Below are 18,754 nucleotides of genomic sequence, written 5' to 3' on the forward strand. Positions count from 1 at the left end.
CATGCTCTTAGTCATCAGCTCGCACACTAACAGCACCAATAGAAAGCTATTTCATTCCTCTGGCTACAGGCTACTCTGGGATTTGGTGTACCAAGTGTTGCTGGTTTCGCTTGAGTGGTTTCTCAATAATAACAAAGTAGTGGTAACAGAGTATTTGTGTAATATTTGATGTTGTACCTGGTAATGTTGTGGCTTGAAAGCAGGTTAAGTCATGAAATCAAAAAGTACATTAATAGTGGGTTAATTTTTCATTTATGGATTGGTCCTCTACTAACTAACAGTCTGATTTGACTCACACAATCCTTCATTCTTCACTTTTTTTGATTATTTTTATCTAAAATCATTGACGAGGTCTAATTCAAGGTCCGTCCAATTCAGACTGTGTCTTCGGCTGTTGGGTCTTCAACCATCCTCATGATCCGTCTTGGCCGCCTTCACATGCGGGAATTTCAGCGCTGGGTCGCTTCACTCAGGCTGGATCCCGTGCGTCATGGCGCACGGCGGATAACGGTCACGGCAGATTGCGTGACGGCTCTGCGCCACTGGCGGGCCACATCTTTCCTGACTCAGGGGGTTTCCATGGGCACTGTCTCGTCCAGGAAAGTGGTGGCATTTACGAGGGCAGGTCTGTTAGAGGACGCTGGAGCCAGGCCCTCCAACGTCTTCACATAAACTTTCTCGAGCTCTCGGCTGTGGGCCTGGCCCGTGAGTGGCTCAATTTGACCACTGCTGGGTTCCCTCAGAGTGTGGTTAACACTATCAAAAACGCCAGGGCTCCCTCCACTAGGTCTCTGTATGACTCTAAGTGGGGAGTGTTTGAGCGGTGGTGTCTCGAACGGGGCCACATCCCCTTTTCAGTGTTCTGTGCCAGCGATACTGTCGTTTTTATAGGACCTGATTGATAAAGGAAAAGCCTTTTCCACGGTTTAGGTTTATCTGGCGGCTATAGCGGCTTGCCATATAGGATTTGAGGACAAAACAGCGGGCCAACACCCTTTGGTGTGCCGGTTTATGAGGGGCCTGCACAGGCTTCTCCCTGTCTCCAGACCGATGATGCCTCCGTGGGATTTAGCGGCGGTTCTGGAGGGGCTTAAAGGCCCCCCGTTTGAGCCATTGCTTGGAGCAAGTCTCAAACACCTGTCCCTTAAGACAGTGCTGTTACTAGCTCTCGCCTCTGCAAAGCGAGTGAGTGACATCCATGCGCTCTCTGTGCACCCTACGTGCGCTCAGTTCGGCCCGGGGAATACTCGTATGGTTCTGAAGCCCAACCCGGTCTTTGTACCTAAGGTGGTGGGTTCATATTCCCCGATTGAGCTTGAAGCGTTCACTGCTTCTCCCGGTGAGCGGCGAGCGCACATGCTGTGTCCGCTTCGAGCTGTGCGCTCTTATATGGACAGGACACAGAGCATCAGGAGGAGCGATCAGCTCTTTGTCTCCTGGGCTGAACCCTGAAAGGGACAGCCTGGAGGCTATAGCTTTGGCGTACACGAGCAGGGGTCTGCAGCCGCCGGCGGGTTTGTGCGCGCACTTTAACCGCGGGATGGCCACATCCTGGGCTTTATTTAGGGGAGTGTCTGTTCAGGCCATTTGTTCAGCAGCTACTTGGTCCTCGCCTCTGACTTTTGTTCGGTTCTACATGCTGGACGTGTCAGGGTTGTGCGTGGCTAGCGCGGTCCTGGAGTCCTAACTGGAACGCAGGGACCCTCCCTACTGGCCGGTACTTGTTCGATAAGCTGTCTGGCAATACGGGAGATACCATATCCCATAGCGAGACACCCAGTGAATATTATGCAGAAGAACGTTTGGTTATCTAACATAACCTCAGTTCTTAGAATAATATGAGCGTGGTGTCTCGCCAGACGGCCCTTCTTGCTGGGCGGTGAGAAGAGGTTTGCTTATTGAATTAAGGGAGTGTTATCCGCGAACACTATATATAGAAGGTGCGACTACCGGGTGCGTCGGATGAACACCTTTCACCGGCCAATCAAGATTTGCGGATTGAGATAAATGCTTCTATCAGGGCTGCAGGAGGCTGCATCCCATAGACAGACACCTCGCTCATATTATTCTAAAAACTGAGGTTATGTTAGAAAACCAAACGATATTATGATTGAATGCAGTTGCACTGATAGTTATGTTGTATTCACTCCTGGTCGGGTTCTGTGACAACATTTTATTTTACAGCCAATTTTCAGCAATCCAGGCATATGCAACCTGTAAATGGAAGTGCATTTCATATTCCCATTGTAATGACATTTTTCAGTGTTATGTGTTTGCATGTTTCTTGTGTATTCAAACCAGTATTTGACTTGTGATGTTCAGGTGTTCATTATTATTTAAAATGGACATGCAGTTTCCGTCATACTTATAAGAAAGTTTGTATTTGTATCTGAAAATGAGTTCATATGGCATAAGGACTTGTTGCCATGACTAGGCCTGCACGATAAATCGTTAAAAAATCGTGATCTTGATTCACCCCTGTGTACGATTTAGTTTTTCATTGATTTCAATTCTCATTTCATTTTAGAAGCCGACTGCATCAGCATCACAAACGCTACTTTCTTATGTGAGTTTTAAAGCACTCCCAAGCGCTGCAATCCTCTCCTTTCTGAGTTCTCACAGAGCTCAGGGCTTCACCCTCAGCCAATGACAAAGTGCCTTGTAGTCACGTGTTTCACCTGTGGAGTGAACGCGGTAGTTTGGATAGCTGGGCGACAGGAGGATAGAAACAAAATGGATATGGATGAAAACGCAAGTACTAGTAACGAAAATCAGCCAACCAGTCAGTCTCAACCCGAACTTGTTCCGAAAAAAGGCTCGCATTCGGTTGTGTGGGTGTATTTTGGATTCAAAGAAGACGACGAGCGTCAGTCTCAAGTGATTTGCAAAGCATGCTTTTCCATCGTTGCAGCACCGCAAGGTAACACAACAAATCTTTACCAGCACCTCAAACGTCACCACAAAGTGCAATATGATGAGGCCGTGCAAGGCAAGAGGTCCGAACATCGTTCAACAACACAGACATCTATTTCGGACACTTTGCACAATGCAACGCCATACCCACACAACTCCAGCAGGAGTAAAGAAATAACTGAAGCAATTGCTTACCATCTAGCAAAAGATATGGTTCCAATAAACACTGTCGAACGTGACGGATTTCGAAAGATGATTCATACATTGGACAAACGCTACCGAATACCCTCCTACAACTATTTTTCATACGTTGCACTGCCAGCTATGTACAAGAAAGTGCGCACAGAAGTCCAGGCAGAAGTCCATAACGCGGATTATTTTGCTGCAACGACTGATTTATGGTCCAGCCGAACCATGGAACCGTACATGAGCCTTACTGTCCACTTCATAGCGACTCATTTCACCATGAAGAGCAAGTGCCTACAGACTGCATATTTCCCAGATGACCACAAAGGTGCGATCCTGGCACAGGGACTGAAGGATGCCCTAGCATCTTGGAGTTTGGAAGAGGAGAAAATTACATGCATGACAAAAGACAATGGATCAAACATAGTGAAGGCAATCTCCATCAACAACTGGACCAGGCTCCAATGTTTTGGCCATAGGCTACATCTGGCAATTGGTGAGTTGCTCTCTCTCTCTCTGTGTGTGTGTGTGTGTGTGTGTGTGTGTGTGTGTGTGTGTGTGTGTGTGTGTGTGTGTGTGTGTGTGTGTTTTACCAAGTTAGCCCTTGAACTGTAGGACATACTACTATTGAATGAATGAATACATACGTACATAAAGTTATTTATGATACTACACTATTGGTGCAGTGTACAGACTATTAGTTTGTGTTGTACTCATTCAGATTTGTTGTATGTTTCTTTTCTTCTAGAAAATGCCATGAAAGATCCACGAATTGACCGTGTCACAGGCCTTTGCAGAAAGATTGTGAGCACTTTTAGTCACAGTTGATGCTGCGGAGGAGAAACCTTGCCATGGTCCAAAAAGAACTCAAACTTCCTGAGCATCAACTGAAAACAGAGTGCCCAACAAGATGGGGATCAAGGCAAGAAATGATTCAGAGGATCCTGGAACAGCTTCCAGCCATTTCACAGGTCTTCAATGATCGGAAGGTTAGACACCTAGTGCCCACATGGCAAGACATAGAAGTCCTTGAGGCAATGAACAACACCCTAAGTCCTCTGGCTGAATTCACTGACGCCCTCTCTGGTGAACTATATGTCAGCATTTCCTCTGTGAAGCCGGTTCTCCACCTTTTCAAAACCTCTGTTTTGGCTGTGCAAGATGATGACACAGAATTCACAAAATCAGTTAAGTCAAACACTCTGAAATATTTGCAAGAGAAGTACAGTGATCCCGGAACTCAGGATCTACTCGACATGGCCACAACCCTCGATCCTAGGTTCAAGATGAAGTACATCAGTGAGGAAAAGAAAGCCACAGTTAGAGCGAGACTGACAGACGAGATGACTGGAGTAACTCTAGCTATGGTAAGGTCATTTCCACATTTCAATAAAATTGTCTAGTCTTGAACTGTTGTGATATTACATTACTTACGGTAATATTGATTGAAATTATTAATTTATATTCCAGCAAAATCCCCAGCCAAATGCCTGCCCAGTACCCCCCACGAAGAAAGGCCGAAAGACCCTTGGAAGCTTCTTCAAAGCAGTACAAGGCAATGACGACGAGTCCTCTTTACAGCACACAGTGTCCACAGAGCTGGAGGCATATCTTCTGACGTGCAACATTGACAGTGAAGATGATCCCTTAATCTGGTGGCGGCAAAATAGCAATGTATGTCCACGGCTGTCTGTGTTGGTGAAGAAATACCTATGCATTCCAGCTACCAGCTCACCTTCTGAGCGGCTGTTCAGTACAGGGGGCAACATTGTGACATGCCACCGTGCATCACTGAAGCCAGAGCATGTTGACAGACTTGTGTTTCTGGCCAGGAATCTTTAAGTGCCATATTCAGGGTCACATATAGGGTCATGCGAGAGGCCTAAGTCCTAAAGAAAATATAATTTAATTTACTCTTTTGTAATGGCCAAATGCATATTCATTTTCGTTTGTCACTGACGCCTTAGTATGTTGGCAGATTTGTGTTTTATTTATGCCTATATTTATTTTACAATTTGAATGGCCAATTGAATGTTTGTTTTCTTTTTGAAAGAAGACTTTGAAGCCTTTATGTTTACAGGCCAATTTGGTACTGCCAATTTGTGTTGAATTGTCATGTTTCATGTGTGCAATAAACTTCACATTTCGTGAGGAAAAAAAATCGTGGCAGAGAATCGTGATATCAATTCTAAGCTAAAAAATCGTGATTCATATTTTTCCCCGAATCGTGCAGGCCTAGCTATGACAACAACTACAGATACATTTGAAGAAATTTTGAAGAGCTAAGAAAATTCAGACTTGACCTGATCTTGCGCTAATGACTATAGGATACATTTACAGACATATAAATATTGACATTGCAATTTCAGTCATGACATAGTTACTGTATATTTGTATACATACATTTGTACATCAAAGTGAGCAGCAACACAAACTTTTGACAAATTCATCACTAGAATAAAATGTGTAGGATAGAAACCTTGTATTGATGTGTAATAGCAGTTTTGAGCTCTTCGTGGTGATTCTAAATGCCATCACACAACACTGATCTAACAAACACACAACTAGATACAACTCATAAGGCACCATGTGCACCAGACACACCAGCCTCACACTGATTTCACAATGAGTTCCTTCTCATACCACCTCATGACCACTCAACAAGTTACTGAAGCCCCTCCCTGTCTATTGTTATCCCTCATGAAAAAGTTTGTCCCTTCATACAAATATCATGGAATTTGAACTGCTGACATTCAACTCAGTTTTATTTTAGAAACCAGACTTCTTATTGCCTGTGTTCTATATGAGATGTATTATGAATGAATTGTTGTTCTTGTTGAACAAGAAAAACAAGTATTAATATTATTATCATATATTATTCAAGTGATGCAGTACATTGTTGCTCTTTATGTGTTGCTGATTTGTTCTCTGCTGTTCAAAAAGAGCTCATGAAGAAATGATTCTTTGTGATTATTAACAAAACTACAGCTGGACAGACAGATAGAAACAGGATGATAAAGAGGAGTAATACTACACTGTATTCAGGGTCCACAGTGTATGACATTCACTCACTGTTCATGACAAACTGACACAAACACAGCAAAGTTCTGTTTGAACTGCTTTTCACTTTGGGGAGAATCCATGTAAGTTACTTGCTGATGCATGTTACCATTGTTACATATATACACCGACTGAGAGTTTAAGATCATAGATTTTCAATTCTAAAATCAAAATGTGGTTGGTCGTTTTCCTTTGGTCAGTTTATTGCAGTAAAAGCTGCTGTTATGAGAAAATGTTATTGTTATGACAGATTTCATAATAAATAAAAATCGATCAGACAACATTTAAAAGTCATACATTAGCTTTATGAATTGTTTGTATCACAGGCAAATGTGAACCTGCCCTATGATTAAATTCCAGACCTGCCATAATTGAATGATTGGTCAGAGATGATTTCTCTGGAGGTTTGTTCAATCTCTGTTTTGTCACTTTGGTCAGTGTCTTGTTGTCAGATCTCTACTGACTGGGTCCAGGGCTGAGGCTCTCAGCCATGTCTCTGAGGAATTCTCTCACATCTTCAATTTGAGATTAAAGAAAGGCTGTTTTATCTATGAATTTAAAAAATAGGTCACAATATATCCTGAACCTCTTAGACTAAGCATTTCACATCTGCAACGCCTGACTACACCAGATGTTGTTAAATGAGATATGATGTTGTTAAATGAGATATGATGTTGTTAAATGAGATATGCGGGCTGCTGTGTGACTGTTCAGGGCGTGGACGGGTGTGTGTTTGAATTCATGTATAGGGGAACAGAGATAAATGTGTTTTGCACTTGCAGCTCTGTGCACAGATAAATAAACCAACAGTGTAAATAGAGAAGTGAGGAGTTTTTTGGCCCCAGCAGAGGGATCCAATAACGTATACGTGTGGCTATCACTGTCAACCACACTCTGTTAGTTCACTGTGTTTCCTTTCTCACTGTCTCACCATTACAGGATTTTTGTCACACACACACACACACACACACACACACACACACACACACACACACACACACACACACACACACACACACACACACACACACACACACACACACACACACACACACACACACACACACACACAGGGTGCTGAGTGAAGGTGATATCACTTTGCCGTGTAATCAGCATTACATACATGTATTCTAGTTTCCACACACACTCAGTCATGCATGCACATACACAGTTACACACACGTCATACGATCATTAGAGGGTGATTAAGAAGATGGATGGGCTACTTGGAGATGTTCATTCATTGAAGCATTATTTACAGTCAGAAAGATAAATTGAGGCGTGACACTTCTCTTTTACAGGTGTGACATGTTTATAATTTCAATTTAAGATCACAGAAACCAAACAGAACTGAAGGAATCAACCTTAATGGGAAAAATATCCATTAAGCATCTAATGATTTCATTAACAGCTATTTGATGCACTGTTACAGAGGGCTTTTCAGGTTTGTTGAAGCAGGCATTCAGGCCAAAAACAGCCCTGCGTTGTGTTGGTGGGGACGTGTTGTTAAGGTGAGACAATGAAATATGATCCAGGAAGTCCAGGTGGAGTAACAGATTCATGTGTTTAGGGACTTATTGGATCACATCACTGCACAATGATTTCTAATACTCCCACACAGGACTTTACAATTCTGGACAGTTTTCTTAATGTTTGTCTTGACAACTTTGTGGTTCCAAAATAAAGCTGATTACTGACCTGCTGTGTTTTATATACTGTTTTTTACAGTAACCACACAATGTAAACTAGTCATTTGTATGTAACCTAATTTCTCAGCATATCCTGGTGTGCATGTAAATGAGGGAAAGATGGAGAAACAGAAGGTGTTGTAGAACTCATAGTTAATGTGTTCTCTATCTGATAAAAGGCATAAATTGAGGCTAGTGGAATAAAAACAATTCTTAGCTGCATCACCATGCAGATGTGGACGATTCTGCACTGATTCACAAATGTCAAAAAAAAAAGATTCTTAAATAACGAACGAAAAAGGCAGAACTTAACTGTGAGGGCAATTCAATACCAAAGGCACATGAAGTATCCTGCTAAGTTTCTACACTGTCACTGAGAGACAGTGGAGCAGTAACACACACACACACACACACACACACACACACACACACACACACACACACACACACACACACACACACACACACACACACACACACACACACACACACACACACACACACAGGGTGCTGAGTGAAGGTGATATCACTTTGCCGTGTAATCAGCATTACATACATGTATTCTAGTTTCCACGCACTCAGTCATGCATGCACATACACAGTTACACACACGTCATACGATCATTAGAGGGTGATTAAGAAGATGGATGGGCTACTTGGAGATGTTCATTCACACACAAACACACACACACACACACACACACACATCATTAAACTACATAAACCTGAGGTAAAGAAAAGAACTCTGTTCATTCTGTCTCACTTCAACAACCCTGCACTTACTTAGAATGTTGGGCAGTGTTGTCTTTCCTCTGAGTTAACAGTGTAGCAGAGAGGGTGCTCTCCACTGCTGCAGATACAACATAAATTAAAGCTGCAAACAGCGATGAACGGGCCCTCCCTCCCCACCCACGTTGTGCTGTGGCGCTGTCGGAGGGCGCGCACACCTAGACGTCTTCATAGGCATGCTATTATTGGATGTTGCATGAATTGGTGAAATAACACTTCCTGTGTTCACTATGTGGAGCTAGAAAACAGCCACAAAGTAACACACACAGCCACTAATCATGAGGGAATGCAGAGGAAAATCACAGCATTCATGAATATGATGTGATAAAGGTGTTCAGTTTAACACTGAGGACGATGCAGGGTATTTATGCATGGATTTAGCTGCTTCAAAGTGTGTTTTTGAGATGTAAACCATGTTTCTTATCATGTAGCTGGTTTGAAAATTGCCCACATGTTGTGGAAAAATTGTGGCAATTGGCCTTAGTGTAACTTGTAATAATGTATATGTCTATGTTATGTTTAGGCTGTTGTGTAAGGATGTGTGTGAAATGTGAAGGTGAGTTGGACTTCATCAGCATAGCAGTGGAAATGGAGACCGTGGCGACGGATGATGTTGCAGAGGGGGAGCATATAGAGGATGAGAGGACCAAGCACCTAACCCTGGGGGACACCTTGGGGCACAGGAGCGGTGGAAGAGATGCAGTTATTGATGTTGATGAACTGTTGTCTGTCTGTGAGGTAAGACCTTAACCAGGAGAGGGTGGTGCCAGTGATGTTGAGGGAGGATTCCAGACGGGAAAGAAGAATCGGGTGGCTGATGGTGTCGAAGGCTGAAGTGAGGTCAAGGAGGATGAGGATACTGAGGTGGCCAGAGTCTGAGGAGAGGAGTAGGTCATTGGTTACTTTGAGAAGGGCAGTTTGTGTGCTGTGCTGTGAGCGGAAACCGGATTGAAATGGTTCGAACAGAACATTGGAGGTGAGGTAGGTTTTGAGTTGGGTGGTATTTTAGACAGAAAGGGGAGGTTGGATATGGGTCGAGTCCAGGTTTTTTAAGGATGGGGGTGACAGCAGCCAGTTTGAGTGTTTGGGGGACAGAGCCAGAGCTGAAGGAGGAGTTGATGATTTCTGTGATGAGTGGGGAGATAGACAGTCCTTTACGAGGTTGGATGGAATGGGGTCCAGAGCACAGGTGGAGCTTCTCATGCCAGCCATGAGTGTGGACAGCTCCACTGGTGACACGGGGGAAAACTGAGACAGTGGTTGAGTGGTGGAAGGGGGGACAGGTGGGGAGGAGTAGAGGGCACAGGATGTAGTGAGGTTGTCTGTAGTGATGGTGTCTATTTTAACTTGGAAGAATGACAGAAAGGCGTTGCACTTGTTGACTGTGAAGGAGTTGGAGATATTGTCGCTGGGTTTGAGCAGTTTGTTTATTGTGAAGAAGAGAGCCTTGGGATTGGAGGAGCCAGAGTGTATGAGGTTTGAGTAGTAGGTGGACCGGGTGGTATTGAGAGCATCTTTGTATTGGTGAAGGTAATCTGTGTAGGCTTGGCAAGGGCTGCAGAGAGCGCAGAGGAGGGGATGGATTGGAGGTTTCTAAAGGTTATTTTCCGTTTGTTTTTGGGGATGGGTGTGGGAATGTTGATGTCCATGGTGATTACAAGGTGGTCTGAGATGCTGAGGTTGAGGCTGGAGAGCTGATGCAGTGTGTGACCAGTAGAGAAGACGAGATCCAGAATGTGGCCACGGGTGTGAGTGGAGAAGTTGATGTGTTGTGCGAAATTGAGGCATTGTAGCAGATACAGGAACTCAGTGGCAGGTTTGCAGTTGGAGTTGTCGATTTGAAAGTTGAAATCGCCCAGGAGGAGAACAGAAGGTGAGATGGCACATAGCTGGGTCAGAAAATCAGAGAAGTTGGAGAGAAAGGAGGAGTTTGGCTTGGGGGGGGGGCGATAAATGACAGCAATGACTAAAGGAGAGGGACCAGAGAGTTTAAAGGCAATGTGCTCAATTGAGTGAGCGGCGGGGATGAAGATGGAAGTTGTTATAATGTCCTTTCTATAAACAGCAGCAACACCACCTCCCTGCCCCTCAGAGCGAGCTTTCTCAATGTATGTGAAGCCGGGGGGTGTGGTCTGGTTTAGTGAGAAGTAGTCCAAGGGTTTGTGCCAGGTTTCAGTGAGGCTGAGGAAGTCCAGTTTACTGTCCGTTATAAACTCATTGAGAATAAGGCTTTTAATGTTGAGTGAGTGTTAAGCAGAGCCAGTTTCAGGTGACGTTGCTGTATGATTGGTTATGAGCACTGGGGAAGAGGACGGAGGTTGGACAGATTCACGTGTTGTTTGTTGTGATGATGTAGTGAGGGAGTTGGAGAGCGATGTGACCAGAGGGAGAGTATGGGAAGGGTCACGGAGGAAGGGGAGGTTAACACACACTCCAGACGTGTGTGTTAAGTTTCGTGACCGTAAAGGCATCCCTTGCCCCTCAAAAACATTATTGTAAGTCATGGCGTAGAATGTGTCGCCATAGCAACAGTATTTGATTATGGGTCATGAGCTGCAGAATGTAGCATCACCGAGGTCTTATGTCTTAGATGTGTCAATTTCAAGTGTACTGACTTAAGATTCTGGGAGTAATTAGTCAAAGAATAGACGTATGTCACTTCCTGTCACCATTAGGTGGCGCTATGACTGTCACTAAATATGACCCTGTACATGTCTTCAGACTGGGACTCTGAACAAGCATATGACATTTGGAAAAGATTACAGCATGCGGAGTCAAGTTATAAGGCTTTGAAATTTCATGGCGAGACATCAAAATCTGCGTCGACGTCACGGCAACACCTTTTTCACAGAGTCACCAACTTCACAATATACAATCTCCAAGGTCTTTTCTGATTAAATTTGAGATGGATCTGATTAACCTGCTACCCACAGGGGGTCAAAGTGTAAAACATACAACTTCCTGTTGCCAGCAGGTGGCGCTATGATCTCAGATCCAGTATTGACACATGGATCTGTTCAGGGCGGGACTCTTATCAAGCACAAGAAGTTTGGGCCTCATAGGATCATGTTTGTTGGATTAATGGCCATTTCATTTTTCATGGAGAAGGATCGAAATTCACCGCTCTGCCACACCCCCTGGGAATGACGAAAAGTCACCATTTTTATAACTTTTCATCTCCGAGTTGTAGATGATACTGACTGAATTTGTAGTCGCTGACGTCAAATATGAAGGAGGAGTACGTTTTAACTATTCAAGCTGGAAATGGCCAAAATTGCAACTTTGAACCAAAATGGCCGACTTCCTGTTGGATTTAGGGTATAGGTCCTGGTATGTTTTTGGTGCGTCTGGTCATGATATATATGCATACTCAATTTCATACTTCTACGTCGATCTGGAGCGATTTTAAATGTGCCTAGGTGGCGCTGTCGAGCCATTTTGCCCCGTACTTTTTGAAGGTGGAACTGGTGCGTGTGCAAAGTTTCATGACTTTTCGCGCACGTTAAGCGCTCTGACCCTAATAAGAATCAACAATAGGGCTTTGGCGCTCTGGCCCTAATAACACAGCAGAGCTCCACTTCCCCTTCAGTTTGTTATTCTCATACAGGCAGGAGACTGGAAGATGCTTCCAAATGAATTCATTAATGAATTAATGCAGTTAACTTTTTTAAATAAAAGGCTGCAGACTATTTCTTATCTACTAATTATGTGTCATATTGTATTTAAGTGAACAAAGAAATCATGGATAGAAAATGTTGATACATCAATAAACAAAGCATTTAATAAGCAAAGCAGTTGAAATGTGAGTTGAAGAGAAAGAGATGAATGTAATTTAAATGTCTAAATTTAACGTCAAATCCTCATTTTAACTAATGGAGTGAACTGCATGACAAACTCTAGAGTAAAGTTATGTTTTAGGGCTGGATCTTAGTACGGGGATTTGTTCTCACTTCTGGAACAAGAACTGTACTCATCAATAGGAAGATAAAAACTACATTACCAACAAAGCATTAATTGAACCACTGCTTCATCTCTTATAGACTACTAACACTAACCTTGATATTAAGACAGTTAATATAAACAAATAATATAACAGTTTGCGTGTTTACAATAAAGTGATAAAAGTCTGACCTACAGAAGAGTCACAGGAAGTCAGCTGATCATTTCAGAAGCATGTGGATGTATTCTGTTGTGTAGCAAAAATATTTTTATTACAGATGCATTAAATTACACCTTAAATTAAACACATAAATAACAAAAACTGAACATGACAAATCAAATCACATCTTTCACCCAATTAGCTTTGAGCATACTAAATCATTCTCTTCCATCTCCTCAGCTATTTAACTAACGTCCACCTCTAATGAGGCTCACACTGAATGATAGAGAATGTTAAAATGGTCGATGAGGATTTAAATCATCGCTGAACTTACTCATCATCACTTATGAAATCTCTTAAGTAACTCAACTTTTCAATTCATGTCATAGCTGTGACTTCCTTTGTTCACATTTCCTCTTTCCCAGTAGTACGTGTTGATATGAGCGATAATCTGACCTGTGATCAGTGGATCAGCTCAGGTTAGACTGCTGGGCCAGTCAGATAAATACACACATTTCATCAGGGGTACAACGCATCACAAAACTAGCAGTTAGGATTGCATTATGGTTTTGAGTCATGGATTACAAAATGTTTCAGATCAGCAAAAGAAAAAGGAACACAAATATAACTTTGTTTTCCATTTATTATGTAACACCCTTACAGCATGGAACTCATGCCTATGCTCTTAAAAGAAAACAACATTCAAGATGTCCAATGTTAAAATTAAATTAAATATATAAAATATTCGATACTCAATGGTTAAATTGAAGTGCAATATGAGACATGATACTGTCTTTCTTTAAACACAGTACTGTCCATATCATCAAAACATGATGATACACACATCTTGTCCTATAGCTTCACTTGTTGAGTCAGCAGACAAACATTCACCAGGGAGAAGTGGTTTAAGAAGCTGCTCAGCTACAGCACATTAAACAGCACATAAACATACCAGTAAATGTTATGTTGGACACGTTAGGATGTTCCTCTTCAAAGTCTCTGTTAGAGACAGACTGTCTGTCCATGACTGTAACAGCAGTTTGTTTAATTTGTCTCCAATGAGACATCTGCGGTTCACATGCATGCCAAACTGTGGGGGGAGATCTGTACAGATCAACTATGCTCCATTACACCACTACATTTCACCTTTCTCTGATATTCTCTTTTCAAAAATGCCTCCACATGAATGCAGCTCAATCCAAACTGTATCCACACCCATGAGACCACAAAGAAAAATCTACCCAACATTTCCTTTTTTCAGCTGAGCCAGAGACTCATTCTGACATGAAGTCCTTACATTTGCAAACTGATACAACAGAAAATCAGAGGAGAGTATGTTGCTCTTTACTGTGCAGAAAGAAAATGACAATCTTATTAAGTTACAAATAAAGTTTTTCACTGACATTTTTGGCATTTGATGCACTGTTAAATTAAATGTACTCTAACACTCTCCATAACAAACACTTAACATATTCTAACATTTAAAAAAAGATAGGTCTTTCAGCTAATGAAGAGATTGTACAAAAAGTGCATTACATTTTTTAAATCCAAAACACTGTGGACTATGTACTCAACATCTATAAGGCTGTCCTCACACACAGTATGTCACTACAGATGCTATTGTTTGAGCCCCAGACTCTAAAGGAGGCTGTGTGTGTCCATTTTTATTGTAAAAGCTCTGTTATAAATAGCATGGCTTTGAATAGGAGGTCAGAATTCACAATTGCAGTCTGTTGCAGTTTTGATGATGTTTGCCAATGAATTAGTGTGTGCAGCCTGTTGTTTGAGGAAACATACACAGAATGTTAATAACATTTTTTTTTGATCATTTCCGTTTATTATACACAACAAAATGTCACGTGCAGTTCAGTTTGGGATCAGTCTGTGATTGCGTGCCAGTGTACTGTCCATTGAACCACACTAGTAGAGTGGTAACTGTGGATCTGTCCAGTGTCGGATCCACAAACTTCTCTCTTTTTTGCCATTTTCTCACCAAACAAATGAAATGAGAAAATAATAGACAGATGATTTGATAATGAAAAAAATCATTACTTGCAGCCCTGCTGTACATCAGTGGTTGGTGACAGTGCACACACAGCTGCAGAGGAGACGGTGAGTGGATTTGCACAATGCAAACCCTTTTACTGTATGCACTGTGCAGGTGTATCAGGTTATAACAAATATCATTAAATATATCTAATATTAAAAGCCTGGGTGTGGGATCAGGAAGGAAGGATCAACCAAGACCAAGACCAAGACCAAGACCATCTCTTTGGAAAAAAAAACAACCAAACAAAACAGGAGGAGCAGGACCAGGTCTGTCCCCATTCAGTGACCAAACTATAGTGTTTTACAACTCAACACAGTTCACAGCTGAGTTTCAAACCATCAACCGTTAACTGGGAAGAATTTGAACAGCCTACCTACAGTGTAAGAAAATAAGAGAGAACTGTACAGAATAGAAGTGGCAGCATTTCTAGACTTGAGGAGAACAGAAACTCATCACAATGTTGTATGTATTTCTCTTCACATTGGGCTACTGTACACTTTACACTTTACACTATAACGTGGAATTGTTGTGTAGCAATGTTGAAATGTTATGTCAGGTAATTCATCCCATCAATGCTTTCAGTTTTAATGTAGGTGCTGTAGGTTTAATGTTCAGGGTAGCCATTCTGTGTGAGTGAGCAGTAATGATATGCAGTGAGCTGTGGTGTGACAGGTAGGAGATGCTTACTCAATGACAGCAGCAGCAGCAGCAGCAAACACACGGGTGCGCGCACGTGCACGCGGGCCTGTGTGATGCTGTGCTGCAGGATAACATTAGATAATATTTTTATCCTTACCCTCCGTCCTGCACCGTACTGACTGTCGCTCCATCGGGCCCGGTTGTCCGCCCCTGACTCTCCGTTACCGGGAAGCGAGCCGGAGTCCGAATCCTCCCCCTCCTCCAGCTCCTCTTCCCCCTCCTCTTTCTCCTCCGCCTCCGTCTCCGTCTCCCTCTCCTCCGTTTTCAGCCGCTTTGCCGCCCTTCCGTATTCCCCTTCCTCGCGCTGGCCGGCTCCTTCTACCGTCGACATGCTCGCGGCTGTGGTGAGCCTGTTGGAGAGCGGTACCGTGTCTGTAGCTGCTCACACTGACACATCCATGTCAGCAGTCGTCTCCTCGAAAAGCACCCTCCGTATCTCCGTGTGTGTAGGTTATGTGTCCCCGTTAGGCGGCTCCACTCTCAGGATGTGTCTGACTCCTGATATCATCCAACACCACAGATTTTCTCTGTGTGAAGGTGTGAGTGCACTGACACGTCCCGCCCACTGCTGCTCTCGTATTGGTCAGTCTGATCCTGCACATTGGAGACACGCCATGGGATTGGTCAGTGTTGATGCGTCAATACACAACTCTCCACGCTCTGCAGAGGAGTGCGCAGAGAAGGGAATGGTGGGCTACAGCAAAGAGGAGACAGACAGAAAATTGCAGACATGTAGGGCTGAACCATTAATTTTTATTTTATTTTCAAATAGCAGGAGGAGCAATATTTGTTGAAGGGGAAATCTGTGTCAAAATACCATTTTATATTAAGAATGTGCTGCAGAGATGTCCTAGCCTACACATCATATTCTACAGACTGAGTGAAGAAAACATCTTTGTTTGGTACAGATCCCTGCAAAAAACACACCATTATCATTAAGTATGTTTTGTAATGAAAATGAGAATAATGATGTAATTATCATTCCTTCTAATTTCACAAATAAAATCACAATTACAACATCAGTCAAAATGTAATAATAATGTACAATAATCACAATTAGATATTTTTTTTCATAATCATTCAGGCTTACAGAGAAGGAAAGAAGACAGAAAGTGTGTCAGTATTAGTGTGTTCTGCTGAATTTCCCCTCAGGGATAAATAAAGTAATATTGAATTTGAATTTTTTGAATTTGAATCATTGAAGGGATCATTTTCTCTGTCATCCAGCATGTCTGTCTTAATGTTTCACCACACATCTACAGGCTTTACCAATGGCACTGTCCCTTCTCAAAGCTCTTTGGACATTTGCTGTAACTAAGATAGAACGTCCCCCAAAAAGGCCCAGGCAAATATATAAAGAACAATGAACAATGTTTTTGTCTTTTGTTGAGGGGAAAATCTTAAAGGGCGTATGGGTACTTCAGCCAGTTTGTATTGGAATTGGTGGGATTTGTGAGGGACTGATTTTTAAGAGTTCAAAAGTGAGCCATACCCTGACTTTAAATTTATATGAGGATCAAGCTCCAAAATCACTAGATCCTTCATTTCCCATACTGCAAATCAATAGTATCCTTTTGTCTTTCTTTTCTTTTGTAACATCTTTCTGATGTTGTCCAAACACCATTTTGCAATATATTTTTATTTTATTTTAGTTTTAACAATGGGCAGAAAAACATGTACAACAGAATATAACCTTCAACACACGATACATATACAGAAACACACATATGTCCATGTCCTTCTACTTAAATTAAATTAGCACAGCAGCTCTTCCTTGTTATTGATTATATCAGTCTTCATGTGTGCCCACAATTCATTTGACTCTGTATGATTTTGTTGGAATTGGAACAGTCCTGTAGAGGATGAGAGAAACAGCTTAATGAATGACTGAGTGGAATGGTCATTTCATTTTCATGTTTATTCTTAAAATGAATGTGAGATTGGGGAGTGAGACTGGAGCTGATTAACAGAGCCAGAGTTGAGTTCCAACTGGATCCATTCCATTTACACTGTGCACTGTGACACCCAGAGCGTGTCCTCCATGGGAGCTCATCTTTCTTTTGTCCCATGTCAGCATTCTTAGGGACATGCTGACAGATGAAGACATCCTTTCATACAGTAGCTGTTTGATGAGCTGGTAGATGAAAAAAAGCTGGACACATAAATGTACCACCTATAGTCAGACAGCTGGGGTTCCAGGGAGCCTCTAAGGCCTCCAGGTTGTATGACCATTACCACAAAGACCAAATTAGACATACCACAGGTACATAAACCCATGAGGTCAGAGGGAAAAGACTCATTAGAACATAACTTTTTCATTGCCCCCAGGTTTTATGTTCCTTTCATTAAGTTATGTTGTTGCTGTGCTAGTAGTGTGGCTCTGCCATTGTTGGTATGATCTATTCTTACCAACTCTTCCATAGATTGCCATGAAATTTCCCAAACATTCATGGGACCTTGATGTTATGCACATGGCCAAACATGGTCCTGGTCAGTCATGACATACACAGAAAAGTGAAGTCATAAAAATAACTGTTTAATGTAATATAATAGTTTGTATCTGTGTTAGTTCTGTAACGTTAGTGCTGATGACATCCTGTTATTTAAAGCCTGTTATCACATATATTGTGATTCTGCTGTACTATTATTCTGCACAATGTTGTTTCACTTCTATATGTAGCCCTTTTAATCTCTCATACTAGTTTCCTCTTTTTTCTACCAATTTGTATCTGTGCTTTTTTTGCTTACCATTATTGAATTTGTAGCCGTTTCAAAAACAGTGCTGTAAAACTTTGGTGGCATTCAGCAACTGTATGTTGTTAAGTGTCCGTTTGTTCCCGTCAGTGACATTTCAACAATTCAACAGCTTTTCTTGATTTACTTTTTATTGTTTATGTAATTTTCCACGGTGTTGCTGCCTATAGACATTACTGCAAATGACTTCAAAATGTTGTGACAATCTTCACTCACTATTTGGCCTGTTTTGTTCTGTTACTTGCCTCATGTTGCCTTTTTTTAAAAAGATTTATTTTGGGCTTTTATGCCTTTATTTAGACAGTGAATGGCAGAGAGGCCAACAGGAAACAGGGGAATGACCTGCAGCATAGGTCCCTGTCTGGATTCGAACAAGGGACACAGCGATTATGTGGCATGCGCTCTAACCACCCGACCACCTGACCAGGGTGCTTTTGCCTCATGTTGCTTTAATAATTTACATGAAAAAATGATGATGGTTAGAGGCTGCTTGAAGTTTAAGTCTTGTGATGTACTG

At 42.2% G+C, this 18,754-nt stretch overlaps 1 protein-coding gene across 1 annotated transcript in view; it reads right to left on the minus strand.

The window, feature by feature from the left end:
* Positions 1 to 15,814, minus strand: part of LOC133991782 (heterogeneous nuclear ribonucleoprotein L-like) — a 51,948-nt gene extending 36,134 nt beyond the window's left edge. The window contains exon 1 of the mRNA XM_062430330.1: positions 15,581 to 15,814. Coding sequence (XP_062286314.1) covers positions 15,581 to 15,814 — 234 coding nt within the window. The remainder of the gene's footprint in view (positions 1 to 15,580) is intronic.
* Between the last annotated feature and the right edge of the window lie 2,940 nt (positions 15,815 to 18,754).

The sequence above is a fragment of the Scomber scombrus genome, chromosome 12 (genome assembly GCF_963691925.1).
Source record: "Scomber scombrus chromosome 12, fScoSco1.1, whole genome shotgun sequence".
NCBI classification, from domain to species: domain Eukaryota; kingdom Metazoa; phylum Chordata; class Actinopteri; order Scombriformes; family Scombridae; genus Scomber; species Scomber scombrus.